The sequence below is a fragment of the Vombatus ursinus genome, unplaced genomic scaffold (assembly GCF_900497805.2).
Source record: "Vombatus ursinus unplaced genomic scaffold, bare-nosed wombat genome assembly UNPS02014798.1, whole genome shotgun sequence".
In the NCBI taxonomy this organism is placed as follows: Eukaryota; Metazoa; Chordata; class Mammalia; order Diprotodontia; family Vombatidae; genus Vombatus; species Vombatus ursinus.
In genome coordinates this window covers 47,722,183-47,741,297 of record NW_020954576.1, presented here as the reverse complement: position 1 = coordinate 47,741,297, position 19,115 = coordinate 47,722,183, and the positions used below count along the sequence as shown (strand labels likewise).

Sequence of the window (19,115 nt, the reverse complement as noted above, 5' to 3'; positions counted from 1 at the left end):
AAACATATGTTAAAGCTATACTTTAGGGCTGGTAAATGGCCACCCTTATTTGCAAGTCTGCTTTAATACAAACAAATCTCTCTGAATCTTGAAAAGAGCTAGAAACTGATATTAAATATTGAAGACAGAAAATTGCTAGATCCTACTGGAGATGGACAGGGTGAGGAAAGAGGGTAGTTGTTAGAGAGGAGGTAGAGAGAGTGCGCTCTCAAGTCCATTCCCTGCGTCCACATGGGAAAGGGTGAGAAGTGGGATTGCATTCATCAACCCTTTTTTCTTTATTCCCCAGTCCTTCTTCCCACCTTTCAGGACAATAGCCTTCCCTTTGTTTCTTCTGCCCAGATCCAGAACAGAGCAGGGTATAAGATTTCCTGTGTTTTTTGGATACATTAGCTGGCTGAAGGAACTCTGAATTAGGAGTCAATCATAGCACTGGTGTCAGAGCCTAGAACCACAGTGGGTAAGCCTCCCTTGAAGAGCAGGGTTGGGCCAGGGATTTTAGGCAGAGATTCAAGTGGATGATCCTCCCAGCCGGAACCAGTTCCACCTGCAACACAACCCCAGTCATTGCCAGTGACCTCAATCCAAGAAACTGAATCAGCTGCTCTTTATCTGGCGGTGGTGGTGGGGTGGGGGGTAGAGAGAGCCAACCCATGACAGGTATTGAGGACTGCCAGTCATCTGGGTGGGGAGAGGACCGGGACTTGGGTCCTTAGCACCTCAGAATACTTCCAAGATTAGACTCCTGGGGTTGCTTATATGAGGTTATTTCATCCAGTTCGTTGCCTCTAGGAACCACTTCTGCTTTTGGCAGCCACAGGTTAGAGAAGGGAAGGATGGGGATGGGGCATCCAGGAGAAAAAGCGGATGGGGAGAAGTGAGATCCCTGCTGTCCCCCTTTTTACCCAATCCTCTTGGGCATTGCTAGATATCTGTTTTTTGGGGAGGGGAGGCAGCAAGAGGAGGAGAGCCTATGTGTGGGAGCTCGGAGGGTGAATGTTTCCCTGGCTAGAGGAAGTTGTAGGATTGAGGTGGGATCCCCTATTACTGCTTCTGCAAACCCCAAGTCAAGACATTGCTGATAGCATTCCCCAAGGGAATAATAGAGAAGAGCCTAGGAAAGCCAAGGTGCAATGAGAACTCCATAAAGCGAGTTTGGAGATACTGGAATCCCAAGGTGCCAGAGTGCCCCAACTCTTCCTGTTCTTCCTCCAGGCAGCTCTCTGCAGTTTTGACCCAACAGCTAGTGAGGGGATGACCCTCCACATGGCGATGGTTTCTGGATCCTGAATCAAGGCTGAGGCCCTCACCCGCCCAGGCCCTTTTGTCTTTGTCCCTCCTTGCTCCCATTCCTAAGAATGCTGGCCAGCAGGCCGTGGCTTTCTGATGGCAAGATGGCTGGCACGAAACGATTAGAGAAACCCAAGTTCAGAGCTTGGCATCTTACCTGAAAGCATCACGAAGCTTTTTGCCCACTGGGTAAGTTCTGTCCTTCTTCTCAAATTCCTCATCGAAAAGGGGGAGGGAGTATGCAACTCGGTCTATCACGTATCGAGGCCTGGGCTGGCTCATGTCTGGGACCTCTGCAAGCCCTGTTGGAGAAGGAGGAGGAGATGGTGAGCGGGCATCTCCCCTCAGTGCCCGTGTGGCCTTCTCCCTCCTCTTGCTTTTTAGCTACAGATTTGTCTTCTGGGTTTCCCCCACCCCTTGAACCTGGCACTACCTCTCGTCCAGGAAGGTGCCTCCCTCTTCTCTTTCAAGCCCTTCCACAGGACTCACTTCTTTGGCTCGGTCTTCCCTCCCAGTGACTGATGAAGGAAACACGGAACCTAGTAGATATCTGGCACTCCACACTTGTGAAATCATAGCCTTCAGTAAGGACAAGGGAAGAAGGGTGGGAGCCAGGACAGAACTGAGTTCAAGTTCCTGCTCAACCTCTGATTTCCAACTCACCCTGCTTCCCCACCAACTCCCAAGTTACTACCTCTCTCTGAATCTTGTTTCTCTTCTCATCTATGAGGGAAGGATCAAACTCAGTCACTAAGTGGAGAAGAAATTGTGCAAATAAACTGCCTGCAGGCAGTTTCTAATGTGCCTTCTGATGTGACCTCAGGAGGACCCTACCAGCCTGAAGCGTCAGAGTGAGGTGTCAGAACTAGGCGTCTAGGACTCTACCAACAGGTTTTCCTGGGACAATAGCTTGTTTGGGGAAATCTGGATGGGGCATGCCACCAATTCTCACTCCTACAGCTTCCCGAGCCTAACCCTTTCCCCTCCCTTCTGTACCATCTTCTTATCACCTTGGCCTTTTGACACTCCATGGGTACATGCTAGAGGAGGTACCTTTTGGGGGAGCTTTCCCTCTTTAGTCCTGACCAGGGAGAGACCAGATGGTTATGGGGGTGTTGGTAGGGGTGTTGGAGACACAAATAGAAGGAGATGAGCAAGACGGAGGTGGGATACACTGAGGGGGAAGGGGGAAGGGCAGGGTGTGGGTTAATGCTATGAGGAAGCCAAGAAGGGATAAGCTGAATGTTGGGGGAGGGGGTAAGGAGGTTGGGAGTAGGAGTGGCTGGTTTGGAAAATCATTTGATTTGGGTCTGAAACCGAGTAGCTACATAGAAGGCGGGAATTGCCTCTCCCTCCTTGGCTAAGAGCCACTTGTCCATTTACCCATGGTGAATATTGAAGTAATGCCAGGTGAGACTGGTTTTTTGTTTTTGTTTTGTTTTATTTTATTTTTTTTTTTGTTCTTGACCAGCTCTCAGTTTGGAGGTGGTGATGATTGTCAAATGTGAATAAGTTGGTTGAGGTTGCACAGTTAGCACTGAACTGTAAGCTTAAAAAATCTGGACTCTAACCCAAGCTGTAGTGCTGGCTCACTATATGACCCCAGCCAAGGCATTTTACTTTTCTGGGGCTCAGTTTCTTTGTATTTATGTTGAGGGGGTTGAATTAGATCAATGTTTCTTAGTTGCTGATCAATGTCATATTTTTTTTGACCAGTCTTCAAATTTATTACTGCCAAACATTCCCACTTTTAAAAACCTTATAGACTTGGGGAAAAAAAAAAAAGTAGGCCTATCTTCTCTTCTTTCCCCTGCCTCCCTTCTTTTTTTCAACTACTGATTGAAGCTTCAGAAGGTGAAAGTACCAGCTGCTGATGGAGAATTAATTATTTTGTCAGGCCATGGTATGGTTTGGGTTGTGAAACCCAAAGGTTTCTAAGGTCCTTTCCAGATCCAATTTTCTCAGATGCTTTGTGTTTATTTTCAAGGTCATACCAAGGATGGCTGCTGCTTGCAAAACATGTAATCCTCAGACCCCAAAGCCATGTGTTTCTTCTTTCATCCCTGGCATCTATCCTTTGGGTCATAGAAGTTGCAAGGGACCTTAAAGTTCGGCTGCTCCAGCCCCCTTATTTTGTGGTGAGGAAATAGATCCTAGAGAAGGGAAATAACTTGCCCAGGGTCACACAGATAGTAAATACCACAGTTTGAAGCTGGACTCTTAAGTCCGGTGGTCTTTACTTTGTACCACATTCCCTTGCCACCAAGGATCTGGTAATCAAAGTGGTCTCCACAGACTGAGTGAAAGAATTTATACAGGAGTTTCTGGGGGGTCAAGGAGAAGCAAGAGGATGACAACCCAGACCATACCATTAATAATCATAGCTAACCTTCATAGAGAGCAGTGAGGTGTCACAGTGCATAGAGCACCAGGCCTAGAGTCAGGAAGACCTGAGTTAAAATCTGGCCTCATATACTAGCTGTGTGACCCTAGGCAAGTCACTTAACCCTGTTTGCCTCAGTTTCCTCATCTGTAAAATGATCTGGAAAAGGAAATGCAAACCATTCCAGTATCTCTGCCAAGAAAACCCCAAATGGGGTCATGAAGTGTCATACATGACTGAAACAATGGAACAACAATGACATACTTTCATAGAGCACTTCAAGGTTTGCAAAGTGCTTTACAAATCTCATTTTATTCTCACAAAAACTCTGGGGGGTAGGTTCTGTTATTATTCTCATTTTACAGATGAGGAAACCAAAGGTGACAGAGGTTAAGTGACTGGCCCGGGGTCCAACAGCTAATAAGTATATGAGGTAGGAATAAGGCTCAGGTCTTCCTGGTCCAAAGTCTAGCACTCTATCCACTAAACCACCCAGGATTATAGATTTAGAACCGTAATAGATCTTGGAGGACATTCTGGTCCAACCCTCTCTTTTTATGGAGGAGGAAACTGAGGCCTAGATAGGGGAAATCATTTGCCCAAGGCCACATAGTAAGGTACAGAGCTGGCTATTCTCATTGGCTATAGTCTTCCTTTTAGGTAGGGGTAGGGGGGCAGAAATCAAAGTGAGAGGGGGGAAAATGGAAGTGGGATGTCATATGTATTCATTCACTTGAGGAAAATGAGGAAGTGAGAGGGTGACTTCATGGGCCTTGTCCTTTAAGGGGAGGCTGGTTGGTTGATGGATAGTGGTGACTTGAAAAGCTATTAGCAGAGTGTTTGAAATCCTCCTGAGAAAACATGGGGGTAGTTTCCCCACTCAGTCTGTTTGTCCTATCCTTCCAGATCTCAGGATGTACTGATTTCCTAAAGAGCCAAAAGGAATGGCATGGTAAGAAGGAAGGCTGGTTTCCCAGAGACCCCACAGTAACTTAATGGTCTTTGAACTCACGCCTATGCTATTGAGAACAGGTTAAGTTATGTAGGGCCTACTCCTGTCCCTCTCGCAGCAACAGCCCCAAAGCGGCTCAGTGGTGATGAATTAAAAACAGCTCAGCAACGTGATGTAATGTTAAGGGCTGGAATTGGGATCAGAAAGACTTTGGCTTAAATCCTGACTCTGACTTCAGCTTTGTGCCTGGGAAAGTCCCTTGACCTTTCTGTGTCTGTTTCCTATAAAATGGGGATGGGGCAGTTGTCCCTGTGGCCCCTAGCTCAGAGGGTCGCTGTGAAGCTCACCTAAGACAGCCTATCTTTGTCAGCTTTAAAATGCTATGTAAACATTAAGAGGAGTTGGGGTTTACCTGCCAAGAGTGGTGACCTTGCTTCAGTCACACACAACACGTGGCTGTCTCTTGGAAGATACCTTCCTAGTCTTCATTGAAAGATCAGAAAACTGGTTTTTCTTTGTTTGAAGTAAAAACTAGCCTTTATTTAATAACTAGAAGTTCTAGTCATCATTAATGAATTTAATTTTAATTTATTTAATAATAGAATTTAATTTTAAAATTAAACTCATCCTCTTCCCCAGTCAAACTCCTCCAGAGTTCCCAATGACAACATCATCCTCCTTCCTGTCACTCAGCCTCGAAATCTCAGAGTCATCACTGACCCCACCCTGTCCTCACCCCTACATCCAAACAGTCACCAAGACTGTCAATATAGTTCCTTCATAATTACTTTCATGCATCTGTCGCTTCCTTTCCATTCCCACTACCACCCTCACCCAGGCCCTCGTCACCTCTCACCTAGATTACTGTAATCATCTCCTAAATGGCCTCTCTGCCTCCAGTCTCTCTGGGTTCAATTCACTGCTGCCAGATCAATCGTAAAACACCACTTTGAACACGTAACTCACCCCCTCAAAATATCCTCATTGCCTCCTTGTTGCCTAGAGGATCAAGTCTGGACTCTCCAGATTGGCAAAATCCTCTGTGGTCTAGTCCCAACCTACCTTCTCAGTCTTATCTGTTCCCTATCTGGAGCTTTCCAGTCCAACCACACTCAGTATTGTCTCCAAATAGTTTGTGGATGTATTCCTTCCTCTGAACTATCACTCATGGAGTGGTCATCCTCTTCTTTCTCTCTGTTTACTTGGGTCTGGCCCTTCCTTCAAAGCCCAGCTCAGATTCAGCCTCTTTTTTGAAGCCTCCTCTGACCTCCCCAGACCATAGTGATCTCCTTTCCTCTGGAGTGACATACAAAGTCCTTTCTGCCTGTATCATTCATTTGGTTCTTAACCTGTATTATGTTGCATTGTTATCTTTTTATCTGTACATAACTCATCTCCCTAACTAGTCTTTAAGTTCCTTAAAGGTAGCATTATACTTTATATTGAAAGGTAATGAGATATAGTAGATTGAGCACTAGACTTGGCATCATGAAGACCTGAGTTCAAGTTCTTCCTTGACGTATGGCCCTGGAAAAGTCATTTTCCTAATCTGTAAAATAGGAGGTTGGACCAGATGACCCTCGTGGTCCCTTCCAATTTGAAATCCATAATCATTTGATTCCTCAGTGCCCACTACCTTGCCTGCACATAAAATCATAAGATTTAGAACTGAAAGGGAACCTAGAGGCCACCTCCAAACCCCTCATTTTACAGATGGGAAAACTGAGGCTTAGAGATGGTAAAAGACTCTCCTAATGTCACATTGGTAATAAGTAGTAGAGTTAAAGTTCTAATTTAGGTCTTCTGGTTTTAAATCTAGGACTCTTTTAAAAAAAAATTTTTTTTAAGGCAATTGGGGTTAAGTGACTTGCCCAGGGTCACACAGCTAGTAAGTGTCAAGTGTTTGGTCTGAGACTGGCTTTGAACTCGGGTCCTCCTGACATCAGGGCCGGTGCTCTAGCCACTGTGCCACCTAGCTGCTCCTAAGACTCTTTCTTCAATGCCATTCTGCTTCCCTAAGAAGATGCTTAATATGTACTTGTTGGCTGAGCAATTAGTTGTTCTTTTGGGTATTTTCCCCATGAGTAAATAGCTCAGTTTTGGTCCTGAGGCAGGATGGTAATAGAGGAATGAACACTAGACTTGAGAGTCAGAAAGACCTGGGTTTGACACCTGGTTCTATCGCTTACCACTTGTGTGTCCTTAGGAAAGTCAATTCTGGGCCTCAGTTTCCTCATGTAAAGTGGTGGAACTGGACTAAATGTTCTCTAAAGTTCCTTCCAGCTCAAAGCTTATGGCCTCAGTCCCTCTCACCTCTAAAATGGGACAATAATAGTTGTATTTCTTAGTTCATTGGGGTTGACCTGAAGAAATTGTCTTGCTATATAAATGCTAGCTGTTCATATTATTGTTATTGGCTCAGTTCAGTGAACCAGATAAAACTCTGCCCCATTCCTTAGCCATTAGGCCTCTCAGCATCATATTCCAACCTTGACTGCTGCTGTGTTGGCCTTCTCTGCCTTCTCTGATTACCACTCTGGCTCCTGGGTGGGTTTTAGGGATGTGGAAAGGAGGACAGTGAAGGATAGGGAGAATCATGATGGAAAAATCTTCAAGAGAGCAACAGTAGAACGACTCACTCAAATTGTAGTATATGATTGTGATGGAGTACTATTGTGCTATGGAGGACTTCAGAAAAACCTGGGAAAACTTACATGAACTGATACAAAGTGAAATGAGCAGAACCAGGAGAACATTGCACAAAGTAACAGCAACAACGATCAGCTGTGAATGACAGCTACTCTGACCCATATAATAATCTAAGATAATTCCAAATGACCCATGGTAAAAATGCTATCCACCTCCAGAGAGAAAACTGATGAACTCTGAGTACAGATTGAAGTATAATTTTTTTCATTTTTTTTGGGTAATGTGACAAATATGGAAATAGGTTGTGCATAATTTTACATGTATAATTGATATCATATTGCTTGTCTTCTCAATGGGTGAGGATGGGATAGGAGGGAGAGAGAGAATTCAGAATTCAGAATAAAAAAGAATGTTAAAAATAAATAATTTTTTTTTTTGAAAAAGAACGACTCACTGTTGAATTCTCTTCCTATGTGGCCTCCTCGAGGATGGATGATATGACACAGGGAAAGTATGTGGCCAAAGGGCAATAATGGTGGATTTTTCTAGCTGGAAAACATGCTTCCATGCCTTGCTACATATAATTTTCCTGAATTCTGCCCCTTGAATGGTGTAGGGGGGAAGGATCTGAGCCTTTTTATAATACCCAGTTCACAATAGGAAGTGAAAGAAGATGATGTAGAGAATAGTATGGTAAGGTGGAAAGCATGCTTAATTTGTAGTCACAAGACCTGTATTCAAATCCCAGCTTTGGTCTTTCTTAGCTATGTAACCTTGTGCAAAACACTTAACATCTAGAGGCAGCTGGTGCTGTAGTGTATGGAGCACTGGCCCTGGAGTCAAGAGGACCTGAGTTCAACTCTGACCTCAGACACATAATAGCTGTGTGACCCTAGGCAAGTCACTTAACCTCTGTCTACCTCAGTTTCCTCAAGTGTAAAATGGGGCATTTACCTCTCAGAATTGTTGTGAGCATCAAGTGAGATAATATTCTAAAGCATTTAGCACAGTGCCTAGCACATAGTAGGTGCTTAATAGACACTCATTTCTTTCCTTTCTTTCTTGTTCCCTCTTTGACTTTCATTTTCTCATTTACAAAGTGAAGGGGTTGTATTCTACAGTATATAAGGTCCTTTCCCATTCCAGATCTATGATGCTATGATCCTTCTTGTTGGTTCAATGCTGCCTTCATAGGAAGGCACATTGTAGGTGCTTAATAAATGTTTTTGACTGAGGGAATTTCTATGGTTCACAGGAACCACGTGATAGCTCTATCCCAGCAGAAGAGTTAGACTTCCTGGATTTGGCTTCTGATGCCAGTCCTGGTTGAGCTTGGCCATGGATTCTGTCCCTATTCCTCCAATCATGGCTCTCTGGATCTATGACTGACAAAATCCCAAACCCCCAATTCTGGTTCCTGTCCCAAGAATCCAGGGGAAGGAGAGCTTGTCATACTTCCTAACTACAAGAGCAGTGTTTGAAATGGGGTGGGGCTTACGAGGGGAGGATATTTCAGGCCATGATAGGAGGGAAAGGCATTGTTTCTTGGGGAATATGGGTCCTAGAAAGGGTCCTCTCAGGGTGGGTGCAGGGTTGCTGCATGGACCTCTGGGATAGGGTCCCTAAAAAGTCAAGCTGTGGGTGGGGAACCTTGGGAGGGAGGAAATAAGAGAGGTAGAGAGCTGTAGGGAACGTGAGGACTCAATCCTTAGTTAAACAAACATGCAGCCTGGAAGGCTGATGTCAGGATCTCTGAAAAAAAGTCAAGTGCTCTATTATAATTGGTGTGTATCAATGAGACCTGCCTCAGATCAAACAGTCGCAGATCCCTATAAGGTCCCCCAGCACCCAGGAATGAATAGCAGGTGCCATGTGACACTGCCAGGAACAAAAGGGAGATCCCCTCACCCACCCATGCCCTGGGGAATGAAACTGAGGCTCCCCAAGGGCTGTGGGAGTTAAAAAACAAAGGATGTGGGGGAGAATTTCAGCTGGGAGACTAGAGGGAGAAGGGCTCAAGGAGTAGAAGCAATGGACAGGGAAGTGGGGGCCTCTGGGAGCATGAGTCCTCCACACCCTCAGCCCTTCCTTCACTCAGAGGGAGAAGACGTCAGAATGGTCTTGCAAAACTTGGTAGGAGAAGGAGCCCAGCACTGGGACAAGACTGTTCCAGGTTCTTTATTATACCAGGTGAAGGATTGGGTGTAATGCGAAGGGAAAATTGGTATTATTGAGTGGAGAGAGGCTGTGGAATCTACTCCTCTTCTCACTAAACATCTCTTCACTGACTCCCATTCTCCTCCACCCAGATCCCCTTTAACTGTTTAAAGTCCCAAGTTTCTCACTTGGACTTCTGACGTCCCCCATGAGCAAACCAGAACATTCATAAGACCATTGGTTTAACACTGCAAGGGTTCCTTTGAGGGCATTTGGTCCAAATCTGTCTTTTGCAGATAAGGAAACTGAGACCCAGAGAGGTTGTGAAACCAAGGTCATTGTGGAGAAGTAGCCGTGGAAAGGAGGCACTAATAAGCTGTGTGACAATGGTCCAGTCACTTAACTTCTATAAGCCACCATTTGGTAGAGGAAGGGAGCCAGAAATGAGGCAAGACTATAGTTTGATCATGGGTAAATCACTTAGCCAGAGAGTGCCCTGGGCAACTCTCTAAGATTATAAATTACAGGTAAGTTGGCCATCTACATCAGTGGTGGGACTTCTCACACTGAGAGTTCCTTACACCCATGAAGTCATGTCTGGACTAAAAAAAAAAAAACCGGAGTTGTTTTTAGTGGAGGAGAAAATCTATTTGTCTTATTGTTTTTCTTGTGGAGCTTTTAGCGGCCTGTGAATTTCATTAGAAGCTTTGGGCAGGGGCAGCTAGGTGGTGCAGTGGATGGAGCACCGGCCCCAGAATCAGGAGGACCTGAGTTCAAATCCGGCCTCAGACACTCGACACTTACTAGTTGTGTAACCCTGGCCAAGTCACTTAATGCCATTCATTGTCTAGCACAAAAAACAAAAAAACAAAAAAAGAAGCTTTGGGCAGCCATGGGCTTGTCTGGTTTGCTCTGGGGTACAGGGTAGCCTGATGTGGGATAAAACTCCCAGGTTCTCTTCTTGGCTCTGTCTCTGACTGTTCTGTGACCTTGGATTAGGTATCCAACCTCCCTCCTCTCCCCTCCTTCCACCTTATGTGTAACTTGGAAAAATCTGTCCACTTCCCCTTATTTCATCTAAGCCTCTCCTCCAATTTCTCAGGACAAATGAGGGAAAGATGTGATCTGATTGGGAGATGGGTAACAAGGCAAGAGGGCTGAATGGGAAATGAGCCAAGCACCTTTATGGAGTGTATAGAGTCAGTTATGGAGGCCACATCTGAGCCTCACTGTGGAATCTGGGCCCTTACACCCTCCCCACCCACAACCCAGTCAGGTGGGTTTCTCTTTATCAATCTTTATCCCTTATCAGTGGTCCCTTCCTCTGGCAGTTGCTATATTCTGGGAAGAAGAAAAGTCACTTAGAAGTTTCTCCTTGGTCCTGGTTGCTGGAGGACTCCTCTACAGTCTGAGGGACCTAGGAGATCCAGCTAATCAGGGGTAGGCTGGGGCAGGGGAGATTTAGGGTGAGGGGCTGGTTTGAGATGACATTCTCATCCCACTAGGTGAGTGGGATGGTGGTGGCAACTGATTGCCCATGGCATTTTACTTATGATTTCTCCTGCCTTCTTTTGCCTCCTCATCACAGCTTTCTGATTTTTGGCCCTTGTTGAATTTTTAGAGATTTCTCCTTTATATCTATAGAATTCCGAGAGTCATTCTTTCTTTCCCATCTTTCTCTCACCCCTACTCTGCCCTCAAAGGAGAAGCTGTTAGATCAAAGGAGAAGCTGTTAGAATCTCTTTTCCCGAAGACTTTCTTTTAATATTAAATGAAAATTTTTTCCATGAAGAGAAATCTATTTTTTCCTCCTTTCTATTCTTCCTCCCCCCCCCCACTGGAAAGAAAGGACAAAAAAAACCCTCTTGTAACAAATTTAGGTAGTCAAAGAAAACAAATTTCTGCATTGGCCTCATTCAAAAAAATATATCTCAATTCTGTATCTTGTTCCCTGAAAAATTTTGTGAACAAGGGTCTCAACTAGTCCTGCCTGGAGTCAGGGTATGGATGACCTCAGAATTAGTCTCCAGCCCAAGAAAATTAAACCAGAGGGGCCAAAGGACAAAGATTGACTGCTCCTTGGGATATGGACCTAACACTGGAAATCTCTTTCTCTCCAAAAGGGGGAATAGGAATTGGGGTCTGGTGGGAACAAATAGCATCAGTCCTGATTTTGGGAAACACTGAAGCCTTACTCCTGGCCATGCCATTGGGGTATCAGTATAATTATTGGTGTAATTCAGGCATAGGTTTGGGAAATAGGGCCCAGTGCTTTAGCAGAGGCAGGGTCAGAGGAGAGAGGAAGCCTTTCAAAAGTTTGGCTCTAGTGAGCTGTTCACCCCTGATCTCAAAGGGCTTGCCTCTCTAGCTGCTAATCAATGGGTCACTGAGAGCAGCCAAGGGCAGCCCGGTACAGCGGTCACTCTTCCAATCTCTGTTCAAAGGTCTAGCAGGGATGGTTGTTGTTTTCTTCAGTACAACTACCTAATTTTGCAATTTGTGCAAAAGCTCAGGAGATAGAAAGTGACTTGACCAAGGTCATATGGCTGGTCTAAAGAAGAATTGGGATGTGAACCCAAGCCTCTTTATGTCTCTTAATTCTATGCTCTTTGTACTATGACTACTTTCTACTACACAGTCTTCGTTGGCTCTTGGAAGCCTTCAATTCAGTTGTCCCTTGTGAAGATCCTGCCTTGCTGAGGCCCCCCAACTGGAATTCAGAAGCCTGGACTTCTACTCCTGACTATGCAGGCTATTGGCTGATGTCTTGACCCCTGGGTTTCTCCTTCTAATGGGGGAATGTTTCAGGCGCTTCCTTGTCTATCTGACTTCTCGGAAATCATCTGCATGAGTTAGAAAACATCTGCTTGGAATGAGAAAGGTTTTGGGGGTGGGGAGGAGGTTGGAGAAGAAAGATGCTGGGATTATTTGGGCTAGCCAGAAGTTAATAATAATTATTATTATGATTATAGCTGGCATTTTAAGATTCACAAGTCACTTGACAAATATTATCTCATTTTATTCCTCACAACAACCTTGAGAGGTAGGTGCTATTATCGTCCCCATTTTACAGATGAAGAAACTGAGCAGACAGTTTAGGTGACTTGCCTAGGGCCACACAGTTAGTAAATATCTGCGGCTGGATTTGAACTTGGGTCTTTCTGATTCTGAGTCCGATGTTCCCAAGAAAAAGGGAAGAAATGGAATCTAGGCTCAAGGCTGAAATCTCTGACAACCACCCAGTGGTTTTGCCCTTCCTTTTCCCTTCTCTCCAAGAAGCTTTCAGAAAGTAAGTTGGTAGCTCTCCTTTCTCCGGGGAAGCGGGGAGGATTGGGGAGGAATGAAGTCCCTTGCATACATCTTACCTAAGTATCCCCTCCTTTCCCACTTAGAACCATAGACTCATAGAATGCCAGGACTGGAAAGAAATCATAGAAGTCATCTATCCCATTCTATTGTAGTATGGTATGGTGGAAGATTATTGGAACTTGGAACACTGAACTTGAGAATCACAGGACCTGAGTTTGTTTCCTGGTTCTGTCCTTTACTATCTGGGTGACCTTCGGCAAGTCACTTCATTTCTGGTCCTCAATTCCTTTATCTGGAAAATGAAAAAGTTGGGCTGGGTGACCTCTAAAGCCCTTTCCAGCTCTATATATCTATGATCCTATGATTTTACAGAGAAGGAAACTGAGAAAGGAAACTTCTCCCCTCAGAAGGGAAATGCCTTGTTCAGCATCACTCAGTTAGTTGGTGGTAGAGCTAAACCCTGGCTCCTCCTTGAATATTCTTTCCATTATCCTTTCTATCAGTCAATCTACCAAACAACAAGCATTTATTAATCACCTACTATCTACTACGCACTGTCTTCATTTATAGGAGACTCACCCCCCTTTACCTGAACGGCCATAACCCAATATAAACAGAGACACAGCACCAGCTAGAGGTGTAGAAAGGGTGTCCTTAATCCAGAGCAATGAAATATGTTGTCGACCTATGCTGGGTGACCCTAGCTAGCACTGATTATAATAGAGGACACTGCCAGAGAAGGGCACAGCACCCCCTAAGAATGGTGGAAGGGGATAGGGAAGCTGGCTCTGGGGCGATGACTACAAACTACTGCTATCCTTTCCACCTGAGCTCAAGTTGGCACAGTCTGCCAGCCCATGCCCAGCCTCTCTCAGCCCCCCTTCCCTCCCCATTGCTTGGTATCCTCTCCCCCTCCCATCCCCAGTGCTCTTTGTACTGGCCCATCAAAGAGGGGTGGGTTGGGATGGGGGCTGCTTACCAGTGAGGGAGCAGAGTGGGGCAGGGCTCCAGGCAGCAGAGAGGTGTTCCAGGAGGTGTGTGAAAGGACTCTGCTCAAATATTCCAGGGAGGCGATTTATAAATAACCTCGCCCCCGGCCTGGAGGGCCAACCTCAACACCTGATTGGCTCTGAGGGTAGTGGTTATGAACAGTATACCACAGCTCAGCCCGAGGAGATAGGAAAACGAGATAAGCAGAGAAGGTCCCAAGCGAACAACCCTGTTGTTGTTTCACCTGGGGAGAAGGCCTGTTTGATGCGAGCCTGGCACTTCCTAAATCCACCCCGGAGACAATAGGTCACATTCAGATGGGGGGACCGCCCCGGAGGCTCCCCCAGGGCGGCAGCCCTAAGAGAGGGAGGGTGGCTGAGGCAGACTCCTTGGAGAGCCCCCCTCCCTCTCCTGCCCTGGGACTGGGGTCACCAGGCCAGAAGGGCCTCTTGGACAATGGGACCCATTGAGGCCAGTGGGTTTATGTGTGTGTAAGGGAGGGGGGTCTCTCAGCTATTCTGCTTTGAAGATTGGGGAGCCTAGAGGAAGAGAGTTTGCTCTGGGTTTCCTGGTATCAAGAAGAAAAGGAAAAAAAAAAACATAGGAGGCCCCAAGAAAGCCCCGGGGAAGCTTTGGAGCTAAGCTGAAAACTCTGGGCTAAAGAGTTTGGAGACCTGGTTCTGGGTCCATTTTGCTTCTGACCTTAGGCTCTTAAACTATCTGGTCCTTAATTTTTCCATTGGTACAATGGAAAGAATTATCTTTGTCCCCCTTGATTTTCCCAAAAGAGTTCAAATAAAAGATGAAATTATAGTGAGAAAGAGATTGGGACATAAGGATTTAAAGAAACACGAATTATATATAGGATATTCTTAAGGTAAGCTGACCTTCTAATGTGCTGCCTCTGAACTCTGCTGTTCTTGTAAGGGGGGTTAGGAATTGATTAACCTTCTGAACCACGGTATTAATCAGGGGAATATATTCTTCCCTTGAAATATGTTCCTTACCATAGCTAGAGTTGCCTATTATTACTTACCTTAGAGAGTTGGGAAGAAAGCTTTCTGTAACCTTAAGATGCTATGTAGAATCATAGATTTAGTGCCAGAAGGGACCCCAGAAACCTTTGAGTCCAATCCCTCATTTTATAGAGAGATTAATTGATTTGCCCAGAGTAACATACCTAGTAAGAGATTGAGGTAAGATTTGAATTGAGATCTTCCTGATTCCCCATTCAGCATTCTATCCATTACACCACCAAGTTGTAAGTTATCATTATTAGTATCAAATCCCTAATGTGGAGCTTTAGAAGACTCTAAAGGAAGGCACATATACTGAGGGGCTCAGATGGGGGGAGGAGGAAAGGGTACAGGTGATAACTGTCTCTGCTTCTTAGGTGAGAGACACATAGTTTGACGCTCAGACCCAAGTCATGTCTCCTGTCCCCAGTCAGCAGGATAAGATACTACTCTTGTTCTACCTTGTCCTTACAAGTAGACTGGCTGTTGATAGATGTCCTGGAACCCCAGAGGACCCTCTAGATCTCACCCCGCTGCCTGATTACTGGGTAGGGGTCTAGGGTGAAATTTTAAGAGAGAAGTAGATAGAGAACAGGTACCTAGGGAGATCCCAACATAGAGTTTGCTTCCTACAAAGTTATGGTGGGAGTCTAAATTTAGGTAATGGGGGTGGTAGAGGGGAAGAACTGAAGAGGAAGAGGAAATCCACTAGAAATAGACGTGGAATAAAGACACCTCTGACTTAACCTGGCATTATCTTTTTCTTTTTTTTTCTTTTTTTTTTGACAGGAATGGAAAGAAGATGCCAAAAGATGTAGAATATCTGTATTCAGCAAGGAGCTAGACAGACTGTCTCTGATCCAACTTATTCTTTTCTAGCACATCCTCCACACAGCTATCAAAGTGAAATTCCTAAAGCCCGAGTCCTGCCATGGCACTATCAGCTCAGTAAACTCCAGAGGTTCCCTAGTACATCTAGAATCAGGTTAAAATTTTTTATTTGGCCTTTAAAAGTCTTCACAATCTGACTCCAGGTTCATAATACATTACTCCCTTTCATGTATTCTCCTTTTCAACCAAACAGATCACCTTGCTGCCTCTGGTATCCCTCTCCCACCTCAGTTCCTTTGCACAGGCTGTCTGCCATGCCTAGAAGGCTCTTTCTTCTTCCTTCTGCCTCTTCAAAATCCAGTTGAAGTGCCATCTTTTTCAAGAAGCCTTGTCTAATATTCCAGCTGTTAGTACCTCATCCCCTGAAGTCACTTTGTCTTTTACTTATCTTGTCTCCTCCCAGTAGAATGCAAACTCCCTGAAGGCAAAGATGGTCTTACTTTTGTATTTTTGTTCCCAGAGACAAACTGAGTGCCTGGACCATATTAAATGCTTAATAAATTTTGCTTATTGATTGATACTATCTTTGTAAATAAAGTGGAGACTGGATAGGTGTTAAGTGGATTGAATGACACAACCTTAAAAGGAGGGATCTGGAAGGAGGTACTTAGTGGGAGTCTGAAGGGCTCTGTCCCTGGTCCTATTCAATTCAATTGGTTTCAATACATAATTATTAGGCATTGTGTCTTAGACACTAGGGTAACTAGGTGGTGCAGTGGATAGAGCTCCAGGCCTGGAGGTAGGAAAACTCATCTTCCTGAATTCAAATCTGGCCTCAAACACTAGCTGTGTGACCTTGGGCAAGTCACTTTGCCTCAGTTTCCTCATTTGTAAAATGAACTGGAGAAAGAAATGGCAAACCATTCTGATATTTTTGTCAAGAAAACCCCAAAAGGGCAGCTTGGTGGCACAGTGGAGAGAGCACCGATCCTGGATTCAGGAGGACCTGAATTCAAATCTGGCCTCAGACACATAACACTTAGTAGTTGTGTGACCCTGGGCAAGTCACTTAACCCCCATTGCCCCCCCCAAAAAAAAGAAAAGAAAAAATAAGAAAACCCCAAAAGGGGTCATGAAGAGTTAGACATGATTGAAAATGACTAACAATAAATTAGACACTGAGGATACAAAAGTGAAAAAAAAAAAAAAGAACACATTTACTGGCTTTCAAGGAACTCACAATCTGTAGGTGGGAGAAGAAACACGTATACAAATAATTATGAATTACAATTTGATTAGGTACATAGGAGAGATCAGAGTTTCTTAATCTGAGTGCCTGGGAGAATGGCAAGGCCATGAACATACATTGTTTTGTTTCGTTTTTTTGAAGAGAAGATAATTTGTTGAGAATGTGTTGAGTTCAGCAGGATGTCCAGATGGAACATCTGATCCTGTCCAGCAAGGAGCTGCCTATGTCAGACTGAAGCATGAGTGGAGTTTAAAATAACAATTCGGGAGTCATCTGTATGGAGGGGCAGCTAGGTGGCGCAGTCGATAGAGTGCCAGGCCAGCAGTCAGAAAGTCATCTTCATGAGTTCAAATTTGGCCTCAGACACACTCTAGCTGTGTGACCCTGAGCGAGTCACTTAATCCTATTGGCCTCAGTTTCCTCATGTGTAAAATGAGCTGGAGGGGGAAATGGCAAACCATTCCAGTACCTCTGCCAAGAAAACCCCAACCGGGGTCACGAAGAGCTGGATAGGGCTGAAACAATTGAATGGCAACAACTGTATAAAGGTGATAATTAAAGCCACAGAACATGAATTAGACCACCAAGGGACAGATTTTAGTAGGAAAAGAAAGGATGGTCAAGGATAGAGATAATCTTACATTTAGGGTGGAAGGAGGATGAGAATGAGGAAAAGTAAAAGGAGGAGTGTGCTGTGTCATGGAAACCATGGGTGAAACTCCCTGGTCATGTTGAAGTCCACACCCCAATCCTCCTATTAGGATCTTAGGGTCACAGATTCAGAGCTAGAAGGGGGCTTGGAAGACATCCAGCTCACCCACCGTGTCTTGCAGAGGAGGAAGAAGTAAAGTGACTTACTCAAGGTCATATAGAGAGTAAGCATCAGAGGGGAGGTTTGAACCTTAGGCCTCGGACTCCAATGCTAGTACTTTCTCTTCTAGTGCTTTGCACCTTTCTTATAGCTTATCACCCTTTAATTTTTAACCATAGTCATTTTAAAAGTTCTGTTTGTGTATCTTCTCCCCTTTGCTGAATTATAAGCTCTTGGAGGATGGTATTGTTGTTCAGTCATTTCACTCATGTCCAAATCTTCGTGATCCCATTTGGGGTTTTCTTGGCCAAGACACTAGAGTGGTTTGCCATTTCCTTTGTCTAGCTCATTTTATAGATGAGGAAACTGAGGCAAACAGGATGAAGTGACTTGCCCAGGGTCACACAGCTAGTAAGATCTGAGGCCAGATTTGAACTTGGGAAGATGAGTCTTTCTGACTCCTAGCTGTGCCACCTAGCTACCCATCTCTGAGGGAAGGGTCTTTCTTACTTTTCTTTGGGTCCCCTTCAGATTAGCATTTTTCCTCATGCGTGATGGATGCTCAGTAGAGATAGTATGAAAGAATTGATTTATCCTCCATTTTTCACTATCAATCTAGGCAACAAATACCCAGAGAGTTCTGTACTTGGAAGCCTAAAGACTGAGGGTCCAATACTGATTCAGACATTTATTTACTGGGTGACCATGGGCAAGTCATTTGACTTAAGGCAGCCTCAGTTTCATCATCTGTAAAATGGAGATAATGATGTCAGTAGTTCTGACCTTTACTGGGCTGTTGTGGAGATCAAATAAGATAATGTATGTTAAGCTCTTTGCAAGCTTTAAAGTGAGAGGTAGCCTTGTGTAGTTGCTTGAGAGGTGGTCTTGGGTTCAGGGAGAAGTAGGATTATGTTTGGTATTAGATACATACTGACTGTGTGACCTTGGGTCAGTCATTTAAATTCTCAGGGGTCCAGGCAAATTACAGGACAGAAGCTGTTCTGCATTAGAAATTAGAGTCCCCTCACCAGGCTTTTCTTCCACTGATGAAATCACAGCTCTGGTCTAAAAATAAAGGGCTATTTAATTGCCACCTCTTAATATTGTTATTATTATTATTGTTGTTGTTAGCAATCCAGAGACAGGCAGAGATACAGAGCCAGATAGCCAGAGGCAAAGACAGAGTGACACACACACACACAGACACATACACAGAGAGACACACAGATACAGAGACACACAGACACACACACAGATACACACACAGACAGACAAAGAGGCACACAGATACACACAAAGACACACAGACAGACACAGACAGACATACACACAGAGACACAGACAGACACACAGACACAGAGACACACAGACAGATGCACACACAGACACACAGACAGACACAGAGGCACACAGACACACACACAGATACACACAAAGAGGCACACAGATACACACAAAGACACACAGACAGACACACA

General features: G+C 44.8%; 1 protein-coding gene and 1 long non-coding RNA gene across 6 annotated transcripts in view; one reads left to right on the top strand and one right to left on the bottom strand.

Annotated features, from left to right (window-relative positions):
• Positions 1 to 13,779, bottom strand: part of SLC26A9 (solute carrier family 26 member 9) — a 39,617-nt gene extending 25,838 nt beyond the window's left edge. For 2 of the 5 annotated variants that reach the window (XM_027871584.1, XM_027871585.1), the window contains exon 1: positions 1,448 to 1,679. In XM_027871584.1, the coding sequence (XP_027727385.1) occupies positions 1,448 to 1,572 (125 nt within the window). In that variant the 5' untranslated portion in view covers positions 1,573 to 1,679. Of the gene's footprint in view, positions 1 to 1,447; positions 1,680 to 1,723; positions 1,977 to 13,719 lie in introns of those variants that run through there. The other 3 variants (XM_027871582.1, XM_027871581.1, XM_027871583.1) reach the window with 3 other exon arrangements.
• Positions 685 to 16,155, top strand: LOC114050047. Its single transcript, XR_003569924.1, has 3 exons — positions 685 to 820; positions 1,216 to 1,479; positions 15,536 to 16,155. It is a non-coding gene; the product is annotated as an uncharacterized LOC114050047 (long non-coding RNA).
• The last annotated feature ends 2,960 nt before the right edge of the window (positions 16,156 to 19,115 follow it).